Genomic DNA, 27,838 nt, shown 5'->3' on the forward strand with positions numbered 1-27,838 from the left:
TTTCATTCTTTCATATATAAGGAGATTTCACTTAAAAAAAAAAATATTCCATACTCATGTATTCAAGTTCATATCCATTAGTTCCAATACACGAAAGCTTGTAGTACTTATCGATGAGGTCCTATTAATTAGTATTACACATAAAAAATTAATTATAAAAATTAATATAATTAAACCGGCTCTTTATAGACCCCCATTTTACTGACAAGATTTATCACTACTTCAGCTACTTTAACAGCTTGACCAGTTACGCAAAGTTTTTGATTGTTCTATTTTCTGATATTGGTAAGGTACAGCGGTCACCCAGATTGGCCACCAGCCGGTGGCTGCCACCCTGGTGGTGCCGGCAGCAGCAGCACAACCATGAGTTTGAAAATAAGGGAAAGAGGGAAGATCAGTTTTTGGTTGTAGGGACCCACACCTTGAAGGTTCAAGCATCAATAGCAGAGAGCATGGCCAAAACACCCGCACTTAAGAATTTAGAGTATACCAATCCGCCAAGATACAATGATCACACTTTTAAGGGGTAGTGGTAGCCTAACCATGAACGTGGTGCAAGCATAGGAAGACATAACTCTTGTTTAAATTGCTAATCATAATCTACAAAATGAAAAAAAAATAACAAATAGTTTAAAGCTTTCTCACCATAATTCAATTGGACAAATTTAAATCAGGCAAACCTTCCAAAGTACAAATGAACTTTACAATTTCTTGTCATGGAGACATTTTGTTGGCCGGTTGGGAGCTGCAGGTTCTCGTAATTACTATCGAATTCGAACAGAGACACTTGAAGATTTAACTTTCAGCAGAAGCAAGAGAGGCCAATCACTCGCTCTCTGGATGATACCTATCTGTAGATAATTATAAGATAAAATGATCACACTGTTAAGGTGTAACAGCAATTCAAATGGCTCCTTATGGTGAACACTACTGTGTTCAGGATAGAGTGGCAACCACAGCATGAACATGTACACATTGTAAGGCATTGTTCACTCCTGTTCAAACCTGTATCTACTGGTAGAAAAAACCAACTACTAATCATAATTTTGGCAATCTACAAACGAGCAGCGGTTTTTTATAGTAGGGCAGATATAAAAGTTGGAACACATTATGTAAACTAGCTGTCATGGAAGCGCAACTCCAGTCCTTGCTCTTTTTGGCTTAGATATTTTCAAATATTTCAGGAACAATAATATGACATTCTGAAGAAGTCGTATCAACCATATGAAAGGTCAGTATGGTTGTCACCATGGGTTCTGTATTCTCATGTTCTTCTAATTGGAAGAAGTGTTTTCAATGTCCATTTCATTAATTTTGATTTGTAGTAGGTCATGAATCTCTGTGCATCGTGATCTACCAACAACCAACAGTTTGTGAAAGAGAAGAACACTTGTCAGCAACATCAGCATGTTCTTTGCTCCTCAAGCCATACAACAGAGAACTCCTCAAGCTACAGAACAGACTTTTTCTGGCAACCATCGAAATCAGAATAAGCAAGCATTCGAGCAAAATATTTAAAAATTCTAAAAGTTAAATTAGCTAAGTGATTATGTGAAGAGAAGCAAAAGAAATTTATATCATCATTTTGAAGAGTGACTACCTTGTCTAGAACTGCTGCAACAAAGGCGGTCATCATCAACATAGGTTGCATCAACACCCATCATCCATGAGCCAACTGATGTATCGTCATGAGCATAGGTCTGCAGAGATGCACTGCATGCAGGAGAAGTGCATTGGAACCAACGTCATTGTCTTATCTCTAAAAAGAAAAAACAAGAAAAGAAAAGAAAAGAAAATAATGCCAACGTCTAACTATGGTAGAGGCCAGATTCATGGTATGCTGTACCGGTCGGTACCGGACATACCGTACCCATACTGATGGGTACTGGTATCGGTACGCCAATGTCGGTATGCCTGGCGTACCGCATATCGTACCGTACCAACACTCGGTATGTCTATACTAGTACAGCATCGGTACGGGATTCGATACCGGTACAGCGAACCTTGGGCCAGAATATGTAGAACAGAAAATAGCACATGGAGATGCCATTTTTCATCCTTTCTTCTTTTCCTTTCTGGTGCTTTTGTATGTGAGAATTCGTGCACTTTCGAGAGAGGTGTGCAATACACCAAACAATCTATTGTAGAAATAGCTAGCAAATTGGAAATCGATATATAAGTTCATGCCAGTATAACTGCAGTAAGAACCTGAACTCAGCTTAGAATCCACATGAAGGGCTCATAGTTCAGTTTTACAATGTACTTCCTTTGCATTATTCCCTAGAAACTACCACATCCATCCATCAGAAATTTGAAGAACCAAGCAATAAAAATACCATCACTGCTAATACCAGTTTAACTATCTTCTTACAAGTGCATGGATGAGCAAGCTCCATTACTGCCATCTTTGTTCAGGTTGTTCCTTCTAATTTTTGGAAACTTAACCCAACCAACCATCTAATATTTCAACTTCCAGTCTGTTTCATCTCCTTCCGGAACATTCTCATGGTTGAGTTCAAGTAATTTTGTATTCTAGAGCCTTTGCCACAATAATGGCTTTCCCCAGCCATCTATACCAGAAGTACACAAAACTGGTGGATGAAAACAGTGCTCTAAGGCTCCATTTGGTTCCTGAATATTTCTGAACGTAGTCACCGTTTTTAGACTTATTCTGGTTATTCAGCCACACAATTTTTTCGTGCACTTGAATAAAGCCCTGGGAATGAGAGGTACATAAAGCACCTTTTTGATTTTTGTTTAGTTTTAACAGGTTAAAATTATTCTGGAGGTAAGGGCCAAATGACTTTATGCAAATAATGAGACACAAGTACCTTTCTGAATAAAGTAGTTCAAACATTTGAGTTGAACTTATTCAGAAACCAAAAAGGCCTACAATAATCTAAACAGCCAACAATAAGTGCAACGAATAAAGAAACTAAGCTTAGAGAAATATGACCTAGTCCAAGTCACACAAGCGAAGATGCTTTCTTCATGGTAGAATTTTACCGGCACCGAGGCTTATATAGACAAATACTCTCCTCCCAAAATATAAGGAACCTCTAGTCTTCCAACAACAACTCAATAGGATCCACAACAAACCCTATGATCCTTTGCTTAAATACAGTAAAATGAGAAAAAGCTCCAGTAGAAATCCTAAGAAGAACATAATTCATGGATATCTTGATCTATAAATGCATCCAATTGGACACCACAACAAATGCTCGCCTCAAATTAAGCCAGACAACTAGTTCCACCAAGATGGTGCTTTGCTTCTTATTAGCTAGAACCTTCTACCTTGGGTAACGTACCTAGTTCTCAATCTTCTTATTAGCTAGAACCTTCTACCTACGGTAACGTACCCGGTTCTCAATCTTCTTCGAATGTTGAACCACACCGACTTCCCAGTCAACTTCTTCATGTATATCTTGATCTATAAATGCATCCAACTGGACAACCCAACAAATGTTTAAAGTCGGCAACATGTTCCACCAACATGGTACTTTGGTTCTTAGAAACCGGAATCTTCTACCTAAGATAATGTGCTTGCTCCAAAATCTTCTGGGAATCATGAAGCTGCAACTTCCCAAGTGCATCGTTGCTAAAAGGTTTTTCGATAATATTCACTTCCCTGCACCTACGCCTGCATCTACTCTCACACCACTCTCAATTCTAGCAATTAAATTGTGCTCTTGTTCTCCCTCTAGATAGATGGGAATAAATGATCCATGCTCTAAGAGATAATTAAGAGGGCTTAAGTGAATGGGTGTCTCAAATGTAAGAGCTGCACTCTGTCACATAAGTGTGACCCTAGGCTCAGATGCCTTCCCATCATTAATAGACGTCCCTCGAGTGCATAATCGACTCAGAATATCTGGTTAAATGGAGTAAGTTGGAGGAGAAAATGGAGAGCTAACCATTTTATTGTAGTAACTTATTCCTAGGTTAGGTGGAGTAAATAGGTTAGGAGGAGAAAAAAGCATTTATGTTGGTGCCATTTTTCTGAAATACCCATTCTGCTCTTCTGGAAACGTCATTCATTCCATGTGCTCACAAGATTGATTGGCTGAGAAGAAGTGGAACAAGTGGGTTTAGAGACTTTTATTTGACCTAATTCCACTTCCAAACAGAGCCCACTTTCAGAAACATATTAAAAGAGAGAAGGCAACAACTAAATAAGTATGCTTTATCAAGGAGTATGAAAAAAGACATTTTAAGAAAAAAAAATTTATTTTAATTACTTTTGCCTTTTAAGAGATGAATTCATAATTATTTAGCTAGAGTCACTACTTGAAAGTGGGATGCAATTATGACATTAACTTACATTAGTTGTTGCGACTTAAATATGTCCTATAATCCTAGAACTAGATTACTCTCATTATTTCGACATGACCAAAGATAGACATAGTTGGAATTCTCGAAATGATTAGGCAAGCCAACCTTTGTTACTGACCAAATTGGCTGAAATAGCCAAGAAAAAATATAGAATTAGTGATTTTTTCTTTTTGCCCAATCATAAGTATTTTTGTCTGATGGAAGGTGGTCTTCATAGTGCGCATGTATGTTTACTTCTAAAAGTAATTGACTTGACAGTTAAGATCTAAAGCAAAAGGCAAGGATGCATCATTACTCCAGGACATTTACCTGTTTATGTTGATGTACCGAGCCAAATTTTTTGACAGTATAATTAGTGAACCAGCAGCATGACGAAAGTACCTGCAGGCAGTTGAAAGCATCATGTAAGCGTTACCAGCAGTGTGAAATGTAGGCCAAAATCCATAATAAAATAGAGAATCGCTGCTGAAAAAGGTAAATGTCAAGTGCACTTCAATCCCTATGTTATTGCAGAAGAATTAATAAATCTAGAAATTGTAAAAGCAGGAAGGAAATTTCATATACTGAACAATCATAAATGTTTAAGCTTCTGTGGACTTTTTCCGACATCCAGCTCAATGATTTTCTGTGTGCTGGCATCTATATTGTAGGTATAAGAGGCCCAGACTTCAAAGAAATTGAGAATTGTTTCATATGCATAGAATAAAACATAAGCATTATTACATTGAAAGCAAATGTAAACATATACTCACAACTTTGCATCTCCAAATTTCCACCACTCAGGTTCATACCACTGCTTTCCCCTGAAAATGTTTGGAAATGGATCAACTAGAGAAATACAGAGACTCAATCTCCACTGGAGGCAAGAACACTTCTATACTAATAAAAGCCATTCTACCTAGGTAAAATGTCAAACAACTCTCCTGTAGAAAAAGCAAACAAAAGAAAAAAATAGAAAAAGAAACCCTCAAGCATGCAATTACATAGTTGACATAATTAAAAGTATTATTCGAGACTGTTTATTATTACATATGGATCATTAAGAATTTCATAATAACAAGTGCACAGAAAAACTAAAACAAAAGTTGTGAGATCCGGATTAGGTAATAAACGTGACACCTTCTCATGTAAATGAATTTCAAATTCTTCATGCCTGTTAGATATGTTCGTTTAAATTAAATTACTAGGCCTTTGATGGTTTATATCAAGTGCATGTGAAAGTTTCACTATTGGATCGAATTACAAGTCTTTTGGAACTATAATTGAGCGGCCAGCTAGACTATTAGTGTCTTACAACAATTGCCAACACATAGGTAGATCTCCTGACGTGTCAATCAAAATAAAGTAATTTTTTGTTTAAATGGACCAAAATGTTTCTTTTTTCTCCCCTCTTTTCTTCATATATCTTTTTATTTCCTCCTTTTCTCCTCGCTGCTTCATATTCATTTTATCTCGCAAAGATTGCTCTATCTGATAAGTCCAAGAGATGGTCTATTAACCTTCAGAACTCCTATAGGCAGAAGATTCTGAAACTTGGATCTATGTCATCTCATGTTCTACAAATCTAGATCTAAACATCGTATAAAAGCAAACATCGTAAAGGGCCTCGTCCCCTCTTGACTTTATTTGCTTGAGGAGGCTAGCACAAGAAACAATAACTCTGCATGTCAACTATAAATTTCAAGAGCAATTTCTTATAAACGTGGCATGCAGCAACATAATGGTCGGCAAATATGTGATGCATGTTATGCAAATTGATTGTGCCTCTCTTAGTGGTAAGACATACAAAGAGGGGTTTGCCAAATGATGTTTGTTGGCCAAGTGAGACAATCTTGCCCATGTATGAGTTTGCTTGCTCATCTTTATCTATGCATAACATCTCAACCTTTTTGTAGTGAATTATATAATTGTCACCATAGCTGTTATTGCCATGATCAGACCTTTTATATTTTCTTTTATGTTGATCATCTGCTTCAGCTTGTTTGAAATCCACGAGAGATTATGCTAACATCTTTCTACTGTTATTCTAGGCTTTCAGGTTAAGCTAGTTTTATTTCTTGCTTAGTTGCCATTATAGCCAACAATGACAAGATCAAACCCCTTCAAGTTTGGCATGCAGGTTCTAAGAGTACAGACAACTTCGTAAAACAAAGAAAATTATCTATTATGGGCACAGTCTCTAAAGATATGTAAACTTGTGATGATAAATTGAGTTAATCATCTAAGAATCCTGCATAAAACTTTAGATAAAGATTATAGTGATTGTGCATGAAAACTATACGACATTAAGGAGCAACGTGAGAGGACAAATGCAATGCTTCTATATACTGTAGAAAATGTGGGGAATAAACTTCAATAAATTTCTTCCAAGAGTGAAATTTCTCACACATAAAGACCTTTTAGGTCCTTATTGGGCATTCCTGCTGGAATATCTGCAGGAATCAGGCTTGTTGACCCACCCATCCCACAATATTTTGAAGGCCAATCCAAATCCTAGCTAAATACCAGCCTATCGGCCTATTGGTCTGCAAGAACAAAAAAAAGACCCATGGAGGTCATTTTTTCCCTCCCACAGGATTCAGGCTGCAGGAGTGTTGGGTTGCTATGGGCTTTACCCCAATAAGCTGCCCAATCCATGAATCCAGCAGGAAATCCAACCTGACAGGCCCTTACTAAGAATTATATACCACAGTGTTGTAAATTGGAAAGCCAACTGAGACAAGGAGGTCCAAATGCAGTACTGAAAGAATATACAAATACTATGAATGAACAATAAAACTGAATCAAAACAGTTACAAGCCTTTACTCATAAATGCAACATTCAGGTTCCATAATAAAATACTTGTGTTCAGGTATATTGGAATGGCAAGTACAAACTATCAAGTAGGATCTCTGAGTATTCTGTTTGAAGCCTATGGATTTCATTATCTATAAATAAATATTGGGTTTGAGTTGATTAATGAGTTTAAAATTAAGAGGATTAGTTTTCTTAAAGTTTTAACATATCTAGATCTAAGACAGGAAGACGTTGTAACCACTCAGATATGCATCACTGCTGGAAAAACTTCATAGAATGTTTATTTATTAATGTGTATCCCATTTTTTTTGGGAAAAGACATCTTGTTAGAGGCTGCATCAGTTCTGTAAGTTACAGTATCATGAATTTCAAGAGAATCCCAGTTGCTGATTGATTTTCTGCTTTATTAATTTACAGGCAAAGCAGCCTCTCTTTCACAATTTTAAAATTAACATCTAAGAAAAAAAATAAAGATAAAGTTTCGACAATAACCAGTGTTTGTCAATTGCAAGTAGCATTGGAAGTTGACATTGGCTATGCCACATTCACAGGTAGAACCAAGGGCAGTGAATTTGTCAAATTGGAGTTAAATGTGCCATCTGGCATAAACAAATGAACAAGCCTAGATTCAGATTAAGGGAAAGAGTATATTTTGGGTGCCAGTACAGGGAAGCTTTGCTCTCAAAATGTAAGCAGGAGATTATGTAACTATAAGGACAAATTATGCATGAATTTTAACTAGAATCCTTTAGAACTTCCGTGAATTATGATTGGTCTTGATCAGATGTAGAAGCAGCAAGGAATGGCTGATAGAAGAAAATAGGAAACATCAGCAAGCAGGTGAGGAACTGGGAAATAAAAGTACCTGGACAGCTACACCACCCCAAGTAGAAAACCCAGAAAATAATGAATTGATGTCCATTTATCTGTCATGCAGTTAAGCATGCACCTAAAGCATTCAATATTACGCTTCTCCTCTTCATTTTTATTATTCTCAGCTGTAAGAGTCATAAATTGGCAAAGCAAACTTTCAAAAGAAAAAGCTGCTTGCTGTAAATAAGCAGTCATCATTGTGTCTTTATTTGTTGCAACAACACAATCATCATTTTGCTCATCAATTTGCTTTTAGACTATTGAAAGAACCTGAACCATCTTAGGTCCACGACCTAGGCCAACCAACCTGGGCCCCAAACCCAAGCGATCCTGCTCCCTGCTTCACCCTCTCTTCCTGCATGCATACCCCACCTGCACCACCTTCCTTCATGCACCGCCTTAGCCCCAAGCTCCCATCATCCCCCCTCCTCCTTCCTCTTCTCCTCTTCCTAGTCTACTCATCGTCATCCCACTGCCAGGCGACCACCTCACCGGCCCCCGCTCCTTTTCTCTCTCTCACTCTCTCTCTTCTCTTTGTATTCTTTGTTTTCTTCTTCTCTTCTCACCGGAAGCCACCAGCATTGCTCAGCCCCACCACAGCCAATGCCTCCCATCCCACCAGCGACATCTCTCTCTCACACGCACACTCTCTTCTCTCCTCTCACTTGCTCACCCACCCTAAAACCTCATCTCTTTCCCAATCCGCCCACCTTATCCTTTATTTCTTCCATCTCCCACCATTATGTGCACATAATTGGTAAGAATTCCTCATCTGACTCTCTCTTCCTCTCTACTCTGAATTCCCCTCTCTAATCTAACCCCATCATGGGTTTTTATTTGTATGGAGTAGAGATTATCACATTGAGCAAGGGAAAGTAGGATTTGAGGCCCCGGCTTCTAGCCAAAGGCATGATTGACATAACTTCTAGCCCTACTGCCATATTATTTAATTGACTAATGTGGTTTTCGGATGTATTTGGGGAAAAATATAGGTCTAGGTCTATGTCACTGGTTATCTCCGGCAAATTTCTGGCAACATGGACCTATATTTGAAGATCACTATCATAATCTATGAAGATGTCTTTTGATAGCTGAGGGCTATTATTGTTGTAGGGAAAACCTAGGCCTAAAATTGAGGGGTCCATCAAAATCACTCGATTTTGCCAAATATAAACACAAGATTGGCTCTCTTAATTAATTAAAATACTTTCCATAAGTTTCATAGTTTTTGGAGATCTATTTTGTTAATTATGAATATTTGTGTTACAAAGAATTTTGAAGGTTAATTTGACTAAAGAAATAAAATGGATTTTGATAGGGTATTTAAACCTATTAAAGGGCTCGAGGGGTCATAGTTTGATACTTTGATGTCTAAATTATTTGTAATTGTTAGGTATTGGAGAAGATTTGGTTTGCGCAGAGAGTATTGGTTAGACTTAGCTTGCTTGAGAAATAACCTCAAGCTAAATAGAATATTTTAATTGCATATCTCTAAAATTAATATTTATGATAGTTATTGCACAAAATACTTTGAGAGTTGCATAGTTCACTTTGGAAAGCACCAGCTGAAATAAATTGTTTGTTTCTCTTTAAATACTTAGGATTTTGGACCATGTCAATCTGTGTCATGCCAAGTTGACATGATGTTGACATGGAGCATTGCTTGGCACGAGATCTGTGCCACTACTAACACACATCCATGCTGCCAGCACTCTATTACTAACACATGTCATGCTTGATATGATAAGACATAGTATTGTTAACCATCATCCTGGCACCAAAATCAAAACTTCAATTTTTATTATTTGTCAAATATTCTTTGTATGCATGTAAATTGGATCAAGCAAGAAGAAAGTTAAATCTAGGATTATATTGTTACATTTAAATTAATTAACCTAGAAATTTTTCCCGATATTAAGATTACTAGTTATCTTAAGAAAGGCAATGTACATAACTTGAACCTATCTAACCAAGACAAACTTTCTATTCAAACTAATATTGGTCATGACAGAAAAGGCAAATTTATTCCTTGGCTATGATTTGTAGAGTATAAGTACACAAAGAAATTAATTATAACATCAAAAGGACAAAGGATGTACTCTTCACTTATGACAGCTCCAGACTTCATGCAGCCCATATACACATTCTTGCGAGCACGATGGCTTTCAAGAATCTCAATTAACCCATCTGGTAGGCCATAAAAAAAAGTGGATGTTATAAACTTCCTATACAATGACTAAATATCAGCACAAGCATAAGAAATGAGAAACTTTCTTATGCATCTTAAATCAGGAACTGAGTAAAATACTTTACCCAGGTCAAGGTTGATACTGTCATCAACTTTAACATAAAATTCTGCATCCCATGTTTCTACTGCTGCACTGAAGAAGAATTTAGCTTTTTTGGGCAGCTCTTCTCCATCTTCCTCATGGCTTTCCTAAATAACAGATGATATACATATGTAAGAATGCAATAATTGCAAAAAACAAAATCTTATGGAACATTAGATTCCAGAGCGGAACTAACTGTTACATATCATTAGGCAGGAACATTGCACATGTAAACAAGAAGTCTCTAGATTTTACATGGACTTCTAGGGAAACTACTTTTTGGGGCTACTCTGTGTTTGTGACCTTTTGCAAAACAGATAACCATTTAAAACCTGCTTATGAAAACAAGAGAAAATTTCCAGATCGTACAAGGGCTTCCAAGGAATTTTCTTTTTAGGGGTTGTTTGGTTGTGTGAGCTTTTGTAAACCAAGGTACGTCGTCTCAATACCTGAACCCGTACCGGTGCCATTCAATTACTATGTCGGTACGCCCGGTATGAGGATCGGTTCGGCATACCAAATATCGGTACGCTTCCCTACCGCGTACAGGTACCAAACCGACATAGTACGGTATTCCCCATACCATCTAGTATGGTACGGTACAACATACCTTATGCTAGACAGATAATCATAAAACCTGATTTTCAATAAAATGCAGTCTATGAAAAACAAGAGGGGACCTTTTCTCCATAAAACTCATTATGTAGGTTTTTATGATCTATCATTTATATTTTTTTGTAAACGGAAGGGAGTTCCACTCGTATTATAATTACCTAGGTCCGAAATCTTAAGGATGAACTAATAAAGACAAACCCCAGAACCACCAATTCTAATAAGAGGGATACGACCATGAGGTAATCCTCAGTTCATATAACATATCAGTTTTAGCATTTTACAAAGCAAATTTTATGAAAATCACCAAGTGAGTGTTTTTCTTAAATTTATTTACCTTAGGTTTTGTGTAAACCCATGCTAGTGAATTACAAAAACCAAAAGGCCCCCTAGTTTCACTTTTACCAAAAAGAAAAAAAGAAAAAAGAAAAAGAAAAAGAAAAGAAAGATATACTTCACATGGTTTAAGAGCAACTTACAATTTAGCATACGACCAACCCATGCTAGTGAATTACAAAAACCAAAAGGCCCCCTAGTTTCACTTTTACCAAAAAGAAAAAAAGAAAAAAGAAAAAGAAAAAGAAAAGAAAGATATACTTCACATGGTTTAAGAGCAACTTACAATTTAGCATACGACCAGACAATCATTTATAAGCTTTAATGTATATCTACATACTCTAGCACTTCCATGTATGTCAATATGATCGGTATTTATCAATATTTGCAAGGTTGCCATTTCACAAAGTATGAGCTAGTGTGTTAGTTTGTCATTTTATCACTTATGTGAAGTAACCACTACTAAGAACATCATAGTGTCACATCAAAGTTAGACCTACCCTACAGTGAAAAATTTATAGATACAATATTTGCATTCCCATCACTAAAATTATAAACAATATAAGTTCTCAGCTGAATGCTCGAACTTGCAACCTTAAAAAATCATAATTAACTTACAAGAATCAAAAAATCTTTCGTCTGACGATTTTCATCATCGATGTTACGATCTAAGCTGTCACCTCGATTAGCACTGCAAATTTCAGAATTTATATAGTGGGAGTTTGATTAGCAAAATTTGGAACATGGCGTGCATACACAGGCAAGTGGACAAGAATGCACACACAACACATTCTTCACAAGAAAAAAGGAAATTATAGCTATAGCATTAACTATCATAACTAATTTAAAAGAGGGCATATATCAAGATTTGAGGAAAAAACCTCCGACCAATTACAAAGCGAATGACCACACCCCTTTCCTCAAGTTTCTTTAAGGCATCACCTACAAGAATGCAATGAATGTAATACCACAAGATTAATTTATTGAGAAATTGATAGGATAGTACGAAGCTGATATCAAAAAACTGACAGGATGTGTAGTAAAAATCATTATTTGATATTGTATGGTATAATGACATTTTCTGCCAAGCATTTCAGTGATACACATCCTTGGAACCAAGCATGCAAATTGTGCTACCTAGATACTTTGCAAATGTGCCAAATGTCTGGCTGTCCCAAAGTGCTTGGCACTTTGGCTTCCAAAACACCCAGCGGTACTTCCATGAAACACAAATATCCAAAAATTAATAAATGTGTGTGTAATATGCACATTAATGATCTAGTTAGCGAATTAGTTCATTGCTGGGCTAGTTGTGAATCCAATTCTTCTTTATAGTTGCTTGGCACTAGTGAAAACCAAGCTCTACAAGGGTAACTCTGCTAAATCCAACAAGTCTTTTGACTAGCATTATGAGTATTGGACTTTCACTAGAAAACCCCCTGCAGTATCAATCAGTCACACTATATTACACAAGTGAACACTCAAAAAAGAGTTTGTCACTCCAATTTTTTGCACCCATCGTTTGCCGTTAATGACTTAGCAGTTTTTAATTTTTGAAACAAATATTTTAGTTCTCTAACCATGGTTCCACCAAAATTACATAAGATACTACTACCCAAACTTGGACTCCTTTTATAGACCACGCATTGTAAACAAAGGAAAACGCATGCCTAAAAAGGATGATATTCTTGGGGCAGGGGTATCATGCATACACGTGCATACCGAGAAAACAGTCTTGTAGCATCTCCAACCCAAAACCTCACTCGCAATCCATGCATTGTGGAGAAATGTTACTCTCTAAATATCTTTTTGGTACATTATGAGCCACTGTTGCATAAATGCTTGAAGAAAGTCTACCAAAGTACCGAGCGAAATTAATCATAAGCTTAGGTAGCATCTACAAGGTTGAGGGTTCATTTTCTGTTTTTTTTTTCCTGCTTCAATTTAATAAAGCCCATCTTGACAGGCGATATTATGTGTGCAATCAACACGGCTCCAACCACGCATTTAGGGTAAGAAAGATTTGTCGCAAGCCAAATAATCAAGGGTTCACTTTTCCAGTATTCATGAAACCACGAACAATTATGACCAACTCAGCCAATGTTCATTAGACATTGTGAAGTTGAGAAGCTTGGGAGAAATCCAACCAACCTCTTGGCATCCAAGAACCCCTAAATATGTTCCTTTTGAGGCGACTCCCAAATCCAGTATAGACTCCAATAACGGCAAGAAACTTCTTCCTAGAAGAAGACCCACTCTGCGTCAAGAATCCCTTACTCTTAGCCAACGTCAGGTCCATCTCAGCCTCAACCATCTTCCGTCCAACTTCTCTGCATATAACCAAAACCAAAGATTTTCACTCCAAATAAGTCGAGATCTTTTCAAAAATCGCTACTCCAAATCATAGAAAAGTTTACTTGCATCCGAGATTCATCAGCTTATCCTCCACCGAAAGAATCTTTGGCGCCTAAAAATAATAAGAATCCACGTCAATTCAAGAAATACAACTCCAAAAATCGCCAACATTAGAAAAAGATAGGGATGGAGATGGAGACATGGCCAGAATTCTTCTGAAGCAGACCGGATAGTAGTATTCTATTCTCGGCATCCTGCCACAACCTATAGATCCAAACAAAAATTTGATCTTTTAGGATAATCAAGAAAAAGAGATCATAAATAGGGAGACACGGTAAGGATTCTCATAAAAGTTTCAATCTTTTACCCTAAGAAAGCATGAAAATCAAAGAAAGATCCGAACTTTAGGGCAAGCAAGCAAAAATAACGAAGCAAGATTCAATCTTTAAAGCAAGCAAGCAAAGAAATCAATGAGAGAGATCGAATGCGATGCGTTTTGGATGTGGAGAGAGAGAAGGGGGTCTAACCGTCCAGCAACGTAGAGCCAGGCGAGGCAAGACAAGAATCCCATGATCAAGGGGGCCTTGCTCGATTGAGAGGAAGAGTGAGATCGCCATCGGCGCTCGTGCCTCATGGCGCTCGCCAGGCTCTCCCGGATCGGGAGGTGGCCGCTTTCCATCCGCCCAAAGACGAAATCTTTGCGATCTTCTCCTAAGAGAGAGAGATTCGGTTTCTCCTGCGACAATCGGATGCACACGGAGGACGACAGATCCCAGACGGGCAAGAAGGGAAAGATGTTTGGTTGAGCTACGGTGCTCGGAAGACGGATGGCATGTGTTTCAAACCGGTTTCCATTTTGCTGCTGTTCTTTATATTCCACGTGGCAGTCAATGGATTGGTTGGTATTAAATCTTAGCTCTCCCCTCTCAAAAATTAAAAAAAAAAAAAAAAAGTTATATCATAAGTTACACAAGCCCACAGGAACAACCGCCTATGATTGGCATGGTGCTCCACTATATAGTGCATATGGTATAGGATATAATTTCTCCTACTTTCAAGATATAAATGGTACAGCGAGATATCATTATTATAATCTTTGCTTAAAAGTGGTAGAAACTACATAGACATTATCTTTTAGCCTTCTATTGGATACTTTCATGGAGAGCCTCCTACATAAGCTGCTCCTCTTAATTATAATACTCTCATGTGCTACTAGTTTACCATATATATAGAGAGCTAGAAATAGTTGTACTTTTAATAATATAATAGATCAACTTTATTATATTCTCAGTCTTCTAAATTTAATCTAATATCTAATTGATCAAGATCCTTTAGTTTCAAAACATCTTTAAACTAATATTGCTCTTCTTTTAGATTTTCAGAGAAGTCTAAAACCTAAACCCACTCGTCAAACAACTTATGTCTGAAAATACTTTGATGTCTCACGTTGCTAGATCTTGAGTAGATAGATACAAAATATTTCATACTTTTTTGGGCTTCTTTACAACCTAAATACAAAGATGATTTCATCTATAAATTATAGCATGGATAATTCACACTACCTTCTTAAATTTTAAATTTTACTTTCTTTTTCCAATCTCATTGAGTATCTGTGGGCATCACCTTTGATTTTTCTAAGATATCCTATAAATCTTCTCCCATCAAATAAAATTTGACCAAAGACTTTCAAATTGAATAATAAGTATTGTTCAACTTATATCAACAACTGGTGGCAGGAGAAGCAGTCATATTGAAATTGATGAAGTCAACCATCACGATCCGAGTATTGAATCACAGTAGAGTCCACATATTTGCCTACATGCATAATAAATTACTAGAATCTCTAGAACCATGCCGAGTAATTATTTTAAAAACCATCTAACAGTCAAAGCACCATTTCAATCTATGTTTCAAATAAATTCTAATCGAAGCTACACATTACTTGACCACACTCCAACTTTGCATTGATATCATGGAGAACCACAAACACATGAACTACTAATTCCAAAACCTATAGCTCTGGTACCATGTAGAATTATAAATACACGAACTTCCAATATCAAAATCTGACTTTGATATCATGTATAACCATGTGCTACTTGATGTGGACTAAATATACTGGTCCATGTTCCAAAACAAACACATATTAAATCAAATAAAAATAGTGGAAAAAAATTTTTAGAGAGAAATAAATTTATTTAAAAGAAATAAAGGCTGAAAGCTACTACTCGTAAAGATGTCTTACAAAAACTCTCACTATCACTCTTTACGTAATAGTTTCCCATACTTAATAAAATCATATTCTCTCTCCCACTACAACACAAAAACATCACTATTTCTTACTAAAAAATGAAAACATCACTGTCCCTCTTCCACCAAAACAGAAACTCAGCCTAAGATGCAATCTAACTTAACATGAACCCGAATCCTATAGTTATTAGAACTAATAGCTAACTAAACAGAAATTCTAATAAAATTAGAATTTGACATTGAATCTCAGCATCCAAACCCGGCCAAAATAGGTCAAAAATTCAAATATCAACCCAATATTTTTATTAAAACCCAAGCCACATACATCATGAAATAAATAGGTTAGATCTAAAATAAGTTTTAGATAGATTTTAAATGGGTTAAGTGAGTCTTAAAAATGCCTCGGGCCTTGATGGATTAAAACGGGTTAGTGCTTTAAACTTGAAATCGATCCGTTTAATACATAGATAAAAGTCACTTCTAAAAACAAATAAATAAGTCCGTCAACTCATTTAAACTTTGAACCTGCTTACAGGAAGCTTGGTCGTGTTTTGCGGTACGGTTAACGGGTCAGGATTCAGGAATTACCACGTGTCGCCGGACCAGCATGTCTGATTTGGAAGGAAAGACCATGTGGTCACAATTTTTATTAGTTGTCAATAACTTGTCATTTAAGTTTCTCACTCCGGTCTGGGTTCCACTTGTCGTTCCTGCGTCACGTGTCGACCAATCCCGAAAGCCACGTGAACCCGCTGGCCAGACTCACCTGCCATGAAAATATCTCACCCACCGTCGTCTTAAGTAACATGACGAGTGACGACAACATCCCATCCCAAAGCAACGGCACCTGTAATCACTAGCCCTCGTACAGCAAAGAAAACCATGCTTATAGTACAAAACCAGAACCAACCAGGGTCCTTCTCCTATTTAATCATATATTTTTTCTGAAAAATTAATATCTTAATATACCATATTTAAAAAATAATTTTTATATATTTAATTGATTATGAAAAAAATGATGCCTTCCAAAATGGTTTATATTTAGCTGGATATTTTTTTTTAAAAAAAAATTGTAAAGTATTTGTAAAATGGCTTAAGAATATATTTGCAAATTACTTTAATTCACAGCCGATAAAAATTAGACTTTTTTATATTTCATATATTTTTTTAATAAAATATGAGTTTTTTATTTTTATGAGAATATTATTTTTCTATTTCTTTTCTTTAAAAACTTAAACCAAACATGAACTTTTTACTATTTTTCCATTAACCATATTTTTTCTTCCCTTCTTCTAAATCAAACGAGTCCTTAATTCTCAAGTATTGCCTCACTCTCTCAAGCAACCGATCTAAGATTTGAATACTGTCCCTAAGAAGCTATTTACAAAATCTAAATTTATTTTTTATAATAGTCAAATATATTTTGAAAAAATAATGAAATTATTACATTAATATGTCTATTGCACATCTTTGGGATAAATATAAGCATAATTATGAAAAAACAATGATATTATTTAAAAATAGTTATTATAACGGTTATTATAGTGAAATAGTTGGTGTTATTTACAAATCCATTGCACGTGTAACAGCCACACTAATAACATAGCAGCCGTCAACCTAGATAATGTATCGGTTGGGTGTAGGCATGGGTGAGCAACAAGTAAGTGCATTTATATCTTCGAAAGTTGGGCCTACGTAACGGAGACAGAGGAGCAGGCCAAGGCACGTGCGTGGGCCACAGTTATCTGTTTTTTTTTTTCCCGGCTTCATTGTTCTGTCCCTGTCATCAAAAGACATTTGTCACGGCTCCTAGTCCCCACCTCACTCCCTCTCTTGGACCCACCTTTCTCCATGGGCTCGTTTGGTTCGCGGAAAAAGAAGGGGGGAAAGTGTGGTCAACGGAAAAGTAATGAGATGCCTCTTGTTTGGTTGGAGTTTTCAAAGAAGAGAGAAGGGAAAGTTGTATTCCCATGGGAATGTGATTCCCACATTTTATGGGAAAGTCTTTCCCATGAGAAACATGGGAAAGTTACTTTCCCATGAGGCGGGAATCACTCCATTTTTACTTTTTACCAAAAAGTCCCTTCAGCATTAAAGAAGCATTAAAGAGGCATTAAAAACCTAATTTTTATTAAGGGCATAATAGGAATTATATATAACTTTCCTAGGAAAGTGGATGGCCAACCAAACATAAGCACCTTGGAAATTTGTCACTTTTCCATGGTCAACCAAACATGCCAAAAGTACTTTCCTAGGCATCCTCTTCCTAGGAATTTGTTTCCCAGGAATCATATTCCTAGGAAGAAAAATGCTTCCCGCGAACCAAACGAGCCCCATATGGTATAGTGGAATTGTCGTTATTAATATTAGCTCTCTTTTTTTGGAATCTTGAGCAATTTTTCTTTTTCACTAAAACAGGCATTTCATCCATTAAGATACATCTAATAAAATTAAAAAACAACAAGTCACAAAATGTCCCAAGCAACTTCTTTCCGACCTATAGGATGCATTCGAAATGGCAGGCTACATAAGCAACCATTCAGTTCGCGGTCCTATTAGCCTCTCCAAATACATGCTTAACTTGAAAAGCAGAACTAGGCTTTCCAAACAAAACTCTGATGCTTCGTCTCCTAACATGCTGAAGAGGAACAATAATTTGGGCTAGACTGTCCATTCGAACTGTATTTTGAGCATTTTATTGACTGAAAATTTTATTCTCAATATTTGCTTCTGATGATTATATTTAGATCTGGCTTTGACAACAGTGTGAGGATGAGGGCTATAAAATCATGAAAAAATAACGTTAGTGGAATTTGTAGAACAAATTCACTCTATAATTAATTTTGTAAAAAAAAATCATTTATTCGCTATTGGAGGTTTGGATGTGTTTGTTTGTTGTCTCTTGGGTAGTTCTGCGCAAGCGTATAAACTAATTAGCTTGTTCTCTATATACAATGTTCAAAAACACGTATGATGCCAAAAATTGGGTCGCTCGACATGATGTAGGAGGCTATTGAGGGCGATAAAAGGAATAACATTATAATCGAGGAAGACGTGGTGGGGCTCACAAGCGTGAAGAGGCATCTTAAATAGCAATAGAGAAGAGGGAGGCTTGCAACCCTACGAAAAAGCCGGAGGGGAAGGAAATGAGTAGGTAGATGGAGGTAGCGAGCAAGAGCGGGGCTAAGATGCTGTTAAATATGGTGCAAATGCCATGGACACCAAAAAGGGAAAAAATATTGACAAGAGGGCACATGTGGTTGTGGGCTATATAGGGGAAGAAGAAGATATAGAAGTTGTGGCGAGTCTTCGGAGGACTCTATTTCAATCTTTATTTGTTTGTAATACATGAACTGTTATACACATAATATCTACACTGATATACATATTTTAGCAAACTTATACACATAGTATATGTTTCCTAGACTTTTTGTTTAGGGGGGGGAGAGAGAGCCTGTTAGCACACATTTTTCTCTCGTTGGGACGGTCAGAAGAGGGATGACAAATCTCATGGCTAGGTTGTACACGGGCTTGCCATCGGCATCCGATCAGCTGGAAAAGAAATAATGAAAGGATGATGATGAAAGTAGTGTAGGTTTAGATACCTTAAATTTCAAGAACTTTCGATACTGTTGCACGACCCATTTGGAAAAAGAAAAGATAGGGTGTAGCTAGGGCTACAAAGTTTTCTACTACTAATTCTATTAGAAAATTAGAGTCATACTAAGAAACTAAAAATAAAAAATTTAAAGATAAAAGTAAGGATAACTTAAAGATAAAAATAAATCAATTTTATTGATCAGCGAAAGAATTCTTAGTTCATATTACAATTCATTATTTATTATACTGGATAACAATCGATAAGGTAAGTGCCCACTTTAGTGATAGTAGCTCATATCTGGCCTTCACTTTAGATAGTTTTGGTAAATGATGACAACTGTCTCTATTATTAATGTTTGTTACAATGGCTAGATCCTATGTCATTTGTTAGACCCAATAATCATGCTCGATTGATCTTAAGTCTTACAACTGGTCTCCATCCTGGAAACATATACAATGTAGATCTTTTTTTGGCAAGATTCATATAGAAATATTCAATTCTTTTAAAATATGATTTTTAATATCCTATTTTTTTGGTACTCTGAAGAATTCTCTCTCTTTCAACCTCTTTTCGGTTAATTCTTTTTGACCCCTACCATTCTATGGATAGGTTGTAAGGCCATCCAAATCTCTACTTATATAATGGAGAAAACCCTAATTCCAGCATGGATGCTAGAATTATGCTCTTTCTTAGTGTTGTTAGGAGTTCAACAAATGTTAAACTCTCGATATTTCCTACATTTAAAGAGGGCAACAAGTGCAAAGGGAAAAAAATCATATCTCTGCCCCCGCAATCTGACCATTTTAACCTCCTTCAAAATTCATGCACATACATAGCACGTGCCGACTTTCTAGAGACCCTTAATGTTCAATATATCATCAATTTGTAGTATAATTATGTACAAAAATTTACATGTTCGTGTGCAAATGCATGACTAATGGTATAAAGGGATATAGTCTTTTTTGTGGAAGGTATGAGATTATGTTGCTACTAAAGCCCCATGGTGGAAAAGTCAATAATGAAGTTCGAAAGAATATACTTTTTAGAAATGGAGAAATAGATTGTAATGTTGCATCCAAGTTGTTAGGATCCATTACTCGATGCAATAGTAAAATGTTTGGGCTAGAAAGTGCAATGCCACAGGTTCGAGTCATGAGGTAACCATTTTGTGAAATAAATATCCTAGGTTAGTTTGTCTTTTTTTCTAGGTCAATAACTAGATAATTGCCTCTCTCTTTTTTCTACAATGGGTTGTCCAATTTGAAGAGTCTCTTTCAATCTTCAATAGCGTTGCAACCCGGTTAATACAAATTGGTTAGTGCTTGACCCATAACCCAACCCCATTTTATATATAGATCATGATTTCGGATCCAAATCAAACCTATTAGTTGATCGGGTCGGGTTGGGTTAAGTCCACGAGAAGGACTTTAGCCCTAGTAGGCCATTTGAGTGGGATCGGTGTCAAGTATGATCTTGGACCTATCCTAAAATATTTGGTTCATGTCAGATGGGGATTGCAATTTGAGTCAAGCATCAAACTACTATTTTCCAACTAAAATATAATAATTGATGGTTAAATAGAAAATCACTAAAACTTTTAAGTAAAACTAAAGGTAGTCAAGTTAAACTTGAAATCTTCATTCAAAGCTTTTAATTTTATCCAAGTAATTAATCATTCTTAAATTTTCAAACTATATATATATATATATATATATATATATATATATATATATATATATATATATATATATACAAATCCACCAAAATGAGCAAGAACATTTGAATTTTTAAATATAATTAATTAAGTGAAAATAGTAGCGAGGAGATATAATTGTCGAGCTGATTTAGTTTAAATGAAAATTCATCAATAAACTAGGAGAAGTATTTGGAGTGAAGGAGAAGGAGGAGGACATTTATTTAGCTTAGGTTTTTTGGAACGGGTAGGATTGGTTTCGGGCCTGCTCGAATCAATTTTTGTTGATCCAAATTAGACCGCTATATGGTCCATTTGCAGGCTCGGTATTCACATAACATAAACAATCTCTTTGCTTTGCTGAGAAGTTAGTGCCGGACATTCTCTAACATAAATATCAAAGAGAAAGGTGTTTTCCCCACATAATAATGCATGCATGGTACAATTTAACTGGCCGATTAATTAAATGATACGTGTTAACTAAGTTACCTTATCAGTTATCACCAACATCTGCTGCTGAAACGTATACGAAACTTATCTTCTCTTCCTTTAGCAACGAACAAATTCTCCTGGATCATCATCTATGCCATTTTCAACACTAAACATTCAACATCATCAGATCATCATTTAATACGTGGCAATTTAACAAAACCAATCTTGAGGAACACCCCAACCGACAAACTCAAGCCCACCATCGCAGGCGAATCTCTCGGCGAGTAGATTCCATCTGGAGATGCGAATCAAAGGCCGGTAGCAATAAATTCGAAAGACCGGAGCAAATCCTAGGAATTATTCCCGAATCTAACAACGGAGTGTCGCTATTTGATTAAATTAAACACCTCATTAGCCCTCGCTAATGTCTCGGCCTCAGGCTTCGCCAGCTTGGTTTCCACCTCTCTCCCAACCGTTGCCAGGAAAGATATAACTGTTGTCCTCTTCTCGCCTTCGCCTCTCTCTCGCTTTCTCTTCCGACGAGTTCCTGAGAGACCGCACGGAGCGCACAGCGGCGCCACCCACTCGAATCCTCTTCCTCGGGCGGCAGCGGCGGCGGAGGGCGGCGGAGCCATGGTGATGTCCGTGGCGTCGCCGCGGAGGTCGATAAGGGAGGCCGTGTTCCAGAGCGTGTTGGCCTACCACCATCAGCAGGAGGAGGAGCGGAAGCACAAAAGAAGCTTGACATGGGGCGGGCCGGCCAATGCCGGCGGGATCAACAATGACGACGAGCCAGGGTTCTGGGAGGAGGAGGAGGGGACCATGGAGCTCGTCCAGTTGGGGGCGGAGCGGACCAAGAACGTGCTGATTCTTATGAGCGATACTGGGGGTGGGCACCGAGCCTCCGCCGAGGCCATCCGCGACGCCTTCCGCATCGAGTTTGGGGATGAGTACAGGGTAGGGACTTCTTTGCACGTAGAAAGATGTCTCCTTTCTTGTAATTTTTCCCCAGTTTCTAGGTCTTTCTGCGTGCAAAAGTGTCGCCTTTCTTCGATTTGGTCAATGGATTGCGAGGTTCTGTTTTTTCATTATTTTTATATGGAAATCTTTGTTTCGATTCTCCATCCAAAGATGAGATCTTGACGTTTGAAGTCTTTGGAACGTTAAAGTGTTGTCCTTTTTCTTCTTAGTTCTTGAATCTACATGCAAAAGTTCTGTTTTTGTTTGATTTGGTTGATGAATTTAAAGGTTTTCGTTCTCTAATTTGCTGGAAAAATCTATTGGCCGGAGTCCCTGGACTGCTGGAATTTATCCTCCCCCCCCCTCTTTTTTTTTAATTTGTTTGATCTGTTATTTCTCATCTGTGATTTTCTTGGGGGGTTAATGGTTCGATTTTTCGCTTTCATATTTTTCCCCTTTTCAGAATCTTTGTTTGCTTGCTTGCTTGAAATTTCATCTGGGCACTTCTGTGATTATATTGTTCATTTTTTTCTTTTTCCATTGGAGTTTCTATTCTGTCTCGTGTCTTTTTAATGGATTCTTGTTTTCTTGTTACAAATTTGATTTCAGGATCATAATCCTTCATACAGCTAGTTTTCTTTGATACTTTGATTTTTTTAAAAATAAAAATTAATTCTTAGCTCCCAGCAAATTGTTTTGGCTTCCCTACTATTTGACCAACCGATTATAGTTTGTGATTCAAATGATTATTTGGGTTAGTTTCCGTTTATTTGTTCCTTTTTACTTAGATTTTACTTTTTCTCTGAGAAATTGCAGGTATTTGTGAAGGATTTGTTCAAAGAACATGCTGGTTGGCCACTGACCGACATGGAGAGGTCTTACAAGTTCATGGTGAAGCATGTCCAGCTCTGGAAGGTGGCCTTCCACAGCACTTCTCCTCGTTGGGTCCATTGCTTATATCTTGCCTCTCTTGCTGCCTTCTACGCCAAGTATGTTCCTTTCCCTTCTGTTATCTTGTTTTTCTTTCCTCGTAAATCTTATGCATAATAGAGTCAACAATAGTCTCTCCGGATGATTCTGAATGTTTTAGAACTAACTTAGTTCTAGTCTATAAGTGGGTAATACTTAATTGGAATATAAAATTATTTTATCTTTTGAAACCATGGACTCATTCTTTAATCTAATATATTATTTAGGTTTCTTCTTCATGCTATTGTGCTGTCATCATTCATTAATTGCAAATGGCAAGTGTTGACAACCTGACACTTTTTTTTTTTTTTTGCTAATCATGTCTTATTCTCCAATTTTTGCCAAAAAATTTGGGTTTTCTTCAAATTATTTGAGGTCATTGAATTGCTAGCCATGGAGTAACGACAAATAAGATTCTTGAATTTGGTTTGATGTGATTGCAGAAAGGGGTTTTCGCTTCCTTTCTTTCCTTTTCTTTCATCGCATGTGTTCAAGTAATGGATGAAATGATATGAAAATGAGTGGTCGAACCAACCACCTTGAGAAAAAGAAGTAAGAAGAAAACAGTGGTAGAGGATATTGAGAGCAACATGGAATCTTGAAAAAAAATAAAAGCTTTGGGCCCACAGCAGCAATCCTGACTAAGAAAGGGCTTGCTATTTTGTGTTTTCATTTATTCACCATACTTCATTTTTTGGAGGAAATTGATCACCACAAGTGCAGGAGAGGAAATATTGTTGTGGTTCTGATTTGCTTAATATTTGTGGCTGAAGGAAGGTGGAGGCTGGTCTGAAGAAGTACAAGCCAGACATCATCATCAGTGTCCATCCCCTCATGCAGCACATTCCTTTGTGGGTTCTTAAGTGGCAGGGCCTTCAGAACCGAGTGGTTTTTGTTACCGTCATCACGGACCTCAACACTTGCCACCCCACATGGTATGATCAACTGCTTGTGGAATTCCAAGTGCCATTTCGGTATGCATTGGTCATGCAGTGCTTAAAGCAAATGCTTAATAGAACAACCCAATTTTCTTCAGGTTCCACGCCGGTGTCAACAGATGCTACTGCCCTTCAGAGGAAGTGTCGAAGAGGGCATTGCTGGATGGCCTAGATCCTTCACAAATTCGAGTGTTTGGTTTGCCAATCCGACCATCCTTCTGTCGTGCAGTTCTGGTCAAGGTTTGCCCCCCACAATCAAACAGGTCTAGTTTTGCTACTCTCCGGTTTATCTGTGATCTGAGTTCTCTGTTAAACAGGAAGACTTGAGAAAGGAGCTTGAGATGGATCCTGAACTGCCTGCAGTGTTGCTGATGGGAGGCGGTGAGGGAATGGGTCCAGTCAAGAAGACTGCAAAGGCTCTTGGAGAATCACTATTCGACAAGGAGCATGACAAACCAATTGGCCAGCTAGTTGTCATCTGTGGCCGAAACCAAGCTTTGAGCTCCACACTGCAGGCCCATCCATGGAAGATCCCTGTTAAGGTATTGAAATGCTTACTGACTTTATAGCAGAAATCAATCGTGCATAACATTTCAAGCTTTTGTTAGAAGCCTAACCACTCCGAGTTGTTGTTTCGTGGCTGCAGATAAGAGGATTTGAGACCCAGATGGAGAAATGGATGGGAGCTTGTGATTGCATTATAACAAAGGTATGGTTTTCTCTTAATGATCTGAATCAACTATCCTGCTATTCTTGCACTGACTGATTCTTTTGAGCATCTCTTTTGCTTTGTTAGGCGGGACCAGGTACTATTGCTGAAGCTCTGATTAGGGGACTTCCTATTATCCTGAATGATTTCATCCCTGGACAGGTTTGTGCTGAAATACACGTGAACTCTAGCTCATTTTAAGCAATTTGTACAGTATGGTCTTAGCAATGGAACCACATTGCTATCATGTATCATCAATGCCTAAGTTTTCTAGTCGAGATAAACTAATATAGTCTTAAACACTCTAAATTTTAACCGACTGAATCCCTAATTAACCACTTGCACTAAATAGGAAGCCATGTTAATGCAGTGAGATGTTTCCTAAAAGGTCAGCTGTGATCCAAGTTGCAGCATTTGTCTAGTTTTGCGACATGTAATATGCATCATGAAATAGTTTACATGTGATATCCACCTAACACTTTCTGAGAGCTACAAGGGGGTCATCTCAAAGTTTGGGCTGGTAGATGATAGTATGTGTTAGGTGCATGCCATGCATAGGAGCGAGTCTAGGACTCTTCATCTTGGTTATTTGGCTTCATTACATGCTGTATTGCCACAATGAAACCACCCACAAGCAGCCTTTGTTTCCTAGCTTTTCTATGGCATGGATGACCTTGGCCTTGTTTGTTTGCTGCAGGAAGTTGGCAATGTACCTTATGTTGTCGACAATGGTGCTGGAGTATTCTCCAAAAGCTCGAAACAAACAGCCAGCCTAGTTGCTCGATGGTTTGGCCCTGATACAGAGGAGTTAAAGAGGATGTCGCAGAATGCATTGAAACTGGCACAGCCCGATGCTGTTTTCGACATTGTCAAGGACATCCATGAACTGGTTCAACAGCGTGGGCTTCTCTCTCGCATCTCCTATTCCCTGACTTCATCATTCTACCAACCAATGTAATAGCTGATCCGTCAACAGCTCGTTACCTAACCTCTGTTTTGGGAGTTCAACATGCGTGACATGTACAGCTAGCACTGACATTCTTTGGCCTGGACAATGGCCTCATTTGCCCAATAAAAATCCTGTGAAAAAACCAGGCAGGTGAGTGAGCTGGCGTCTTGGTTCAAGAAAGGACTTGGGACTCGGACTGTTGGTTTGTGCATTGTTTGTTCTTTTAGGACAGTATTCTTTCCCTGTTCTAACTGGTCTCTGCTTGATCACCCTGTTGTTGTGGTTTTTGAGCCTGTCAAATGCTCAAAGACAATGTTCTCATTGAGTGTAAACTAGTGGTTGATTATTTAAGTTTAATTTGTTGACAAAACTATCAAATTTTTGTCCCGAGATCACTGTTATCATATTTGTCCAAGAGCTCTAGAAGGTTTGTTGTTGGTTGTGACTACATTCTGGATTCATACAGATCTAAATTAGCTTGAAGTTGGTGGAGGATAGCACGTATGAAATGCAAGTAGTTTCCAAAGCTGAAAATTAAAAGAGAGGTGCAATGTGAAAGAAAAACATAAAAGCATGAGGAGAGAAAAATAGGCTAGTGTTGCAAGCAAGGGATATGCATGATTGGAAAGGGATTTGAGACGTATTTTTCACTTGCAATCTGTGACATGATTTATGACCAAACCTTCTACAAATAGGATTACATGATGCAATAAGTAAATTAAAACCTCCAAGTTACGCTTGCCAACACTTCCAAGGCATCAATTTTTCTGACAAGATGGGGAAGATAACCGGAAGGAAAGCCTCATGGTGTCTATTATCCTGCTGTTCGTATAAATAATAGCGTAGAAGTAACATCCATATTGCTCATGCTTTGTTAACGAAACAGAGTAGATGTGACCTGGGCGTGGCCTGGTACCTCCCACTTTGGAGGAGTTTCTGACTTTGAAGTTCTCGGTACTGCGTCTCCAGGTAGCGAGACGTAGACAGTCCATCCGGGCTGGGTCTCCATTTTCTTAATTTCAGTTAATCGGAAAAGAAAGAAAGAAAGGAGTGCAATTTCCCAAGTTCGCCACATTAATGTTGCAAAAAAGTTGCATCCATTCTTTAGTGTTAATTGTCTTGACCATGCCACATACCACAAGGTTAGCCCTCATGAGTCTTTGGTAATCTAGTAAGCATGCACTCCTAGCCCCTACTCAGCAATTTTATCAAACTGAATATATGTGACATTCTTGAGTGCCTACAACTTTAGGTCAATGACAATGCTCATATGCATCTTTGTGCCATATCCTAGACTCTTCCCAAGAGTGCTCCTCAACTTGTCCGGGTACCATTGTGCTAATTACTTAGCTTTGCCCTAAAAGCCAAGGACTACTTACCTTGATATCTTGATGCCCAACAAAATGCTTTTGTATCACGACATATCCACTATAGGAAGCCACCATGTTGTCCTTTAGGAATACACAGACCAAACTCACATGACACGACCATGCAATGCACAATTATGTATGAGGCTATAGGCAAATCACCTTTAGTGTTGCGAAGCTAAACTACCAAGATGACATGTCATGCAGTCCCTCGAAACTATGGTTGATTGTGCATATCTAAGCCCTTTTTTGGTTTTACCATCTAATCTCTCCCACAAGCTCTTGTGCCACGATCTTGGTCTGGCATCCTTGGCATGCCTACATATCCATGGCCA

General features: G+C 37.6%; 2 protein-coding genes across 2 annotated transcripts; one reads left to right on the top strand and one right to left on the bottom strand.

Annotated features, from left to right (window-relative positions):
• Nucleotides 1-843: 843 nt before the first annotated feature.
• LOC103715892 (hydroxyproline O-galactosyltransferase HPGT3) lies at nucleotides 844-14,471 on the bottom strand. The gene is made up of 12 exons (XM_008803681.4): nucleotides 14,163-14,471; nucleotides 13,836-13,899; nucleotides 13,698-13,747; nucleotides 13,432-13,610; nucleotides 12,162-12,222; nucleotides 11,899-11,971; nucleotides 10,316-10,439; nucleotides 10,102-10,189; nucleotides 5,085-5,135; nucleotides 4,642-4,713; nucleotides 1,601-1,713; nucleotides 844-1,468 (listed from the first exon to the last, which is right to left on the bottom strand). Exons 1-12 carry the CDS (start codon nucleotides 14,312-14,314, stop codon nucleotides 1,446-1,448), a joined length of 1,050 nt encoding a protein of 349 aa, XP_008801903.1. The 5' UTR covers nucleotides 14,315-14,471; the 3' UTR covers nucleotides 844-1,445.
• A 7,554-nt stretch (nucleotides 14,472-22,025) lies between these two features.
• On the top strand, nucleotides 22,026-26,526 carry LOC103715894 (probable monogalactosyldiacylglycerol synthase 3, chloroplastic). Its single transcript, XM_008803682.4, has 8 exons — nucleotides 22,026-22,568; nucleotides 23,388-23,560; nucleotides 24,314-24,475; nucleotides 24,577-24,718; nucleotides 24,796-25,020; nucleotides 25,125-25,187; nucleotides 25,275-25,349; nucleotides 25,885-26,526. The coding sequence occupies exons 1-8, from the start codon at nucleotides 22,245-22,247 to the stop codon at nucleotides 26,143-26,145; spliced, it is 1,425 nt and encodes a 474-aa protein (XP_008801904.2). The 5' UTR covers nucleotides 22,026-22,244; the 3' UTR covers nucleotides 26,146-26,526.
• The last annotated feature ends 1,312 nt before the right edge of the window (nucleotides 26,527-27,838 follow it).

This window comes from Phoenix dactylifera, chromosome 1, assembly GCF_009389715.1.
Source record: "Phoenix dactylifera cultivar Barhee BC4 chromosome 1, palm_55x_up_171113_PBpolish2nd_filt_p, whole genome shotgun sequence".
Classification (NCBI taxonomy): Eukaryota; Viridiplantae; Streptophyta; class Magnoliopsida; order Arecales; family Arecaceae; genus Phoenix; species Phoenix dactylifera.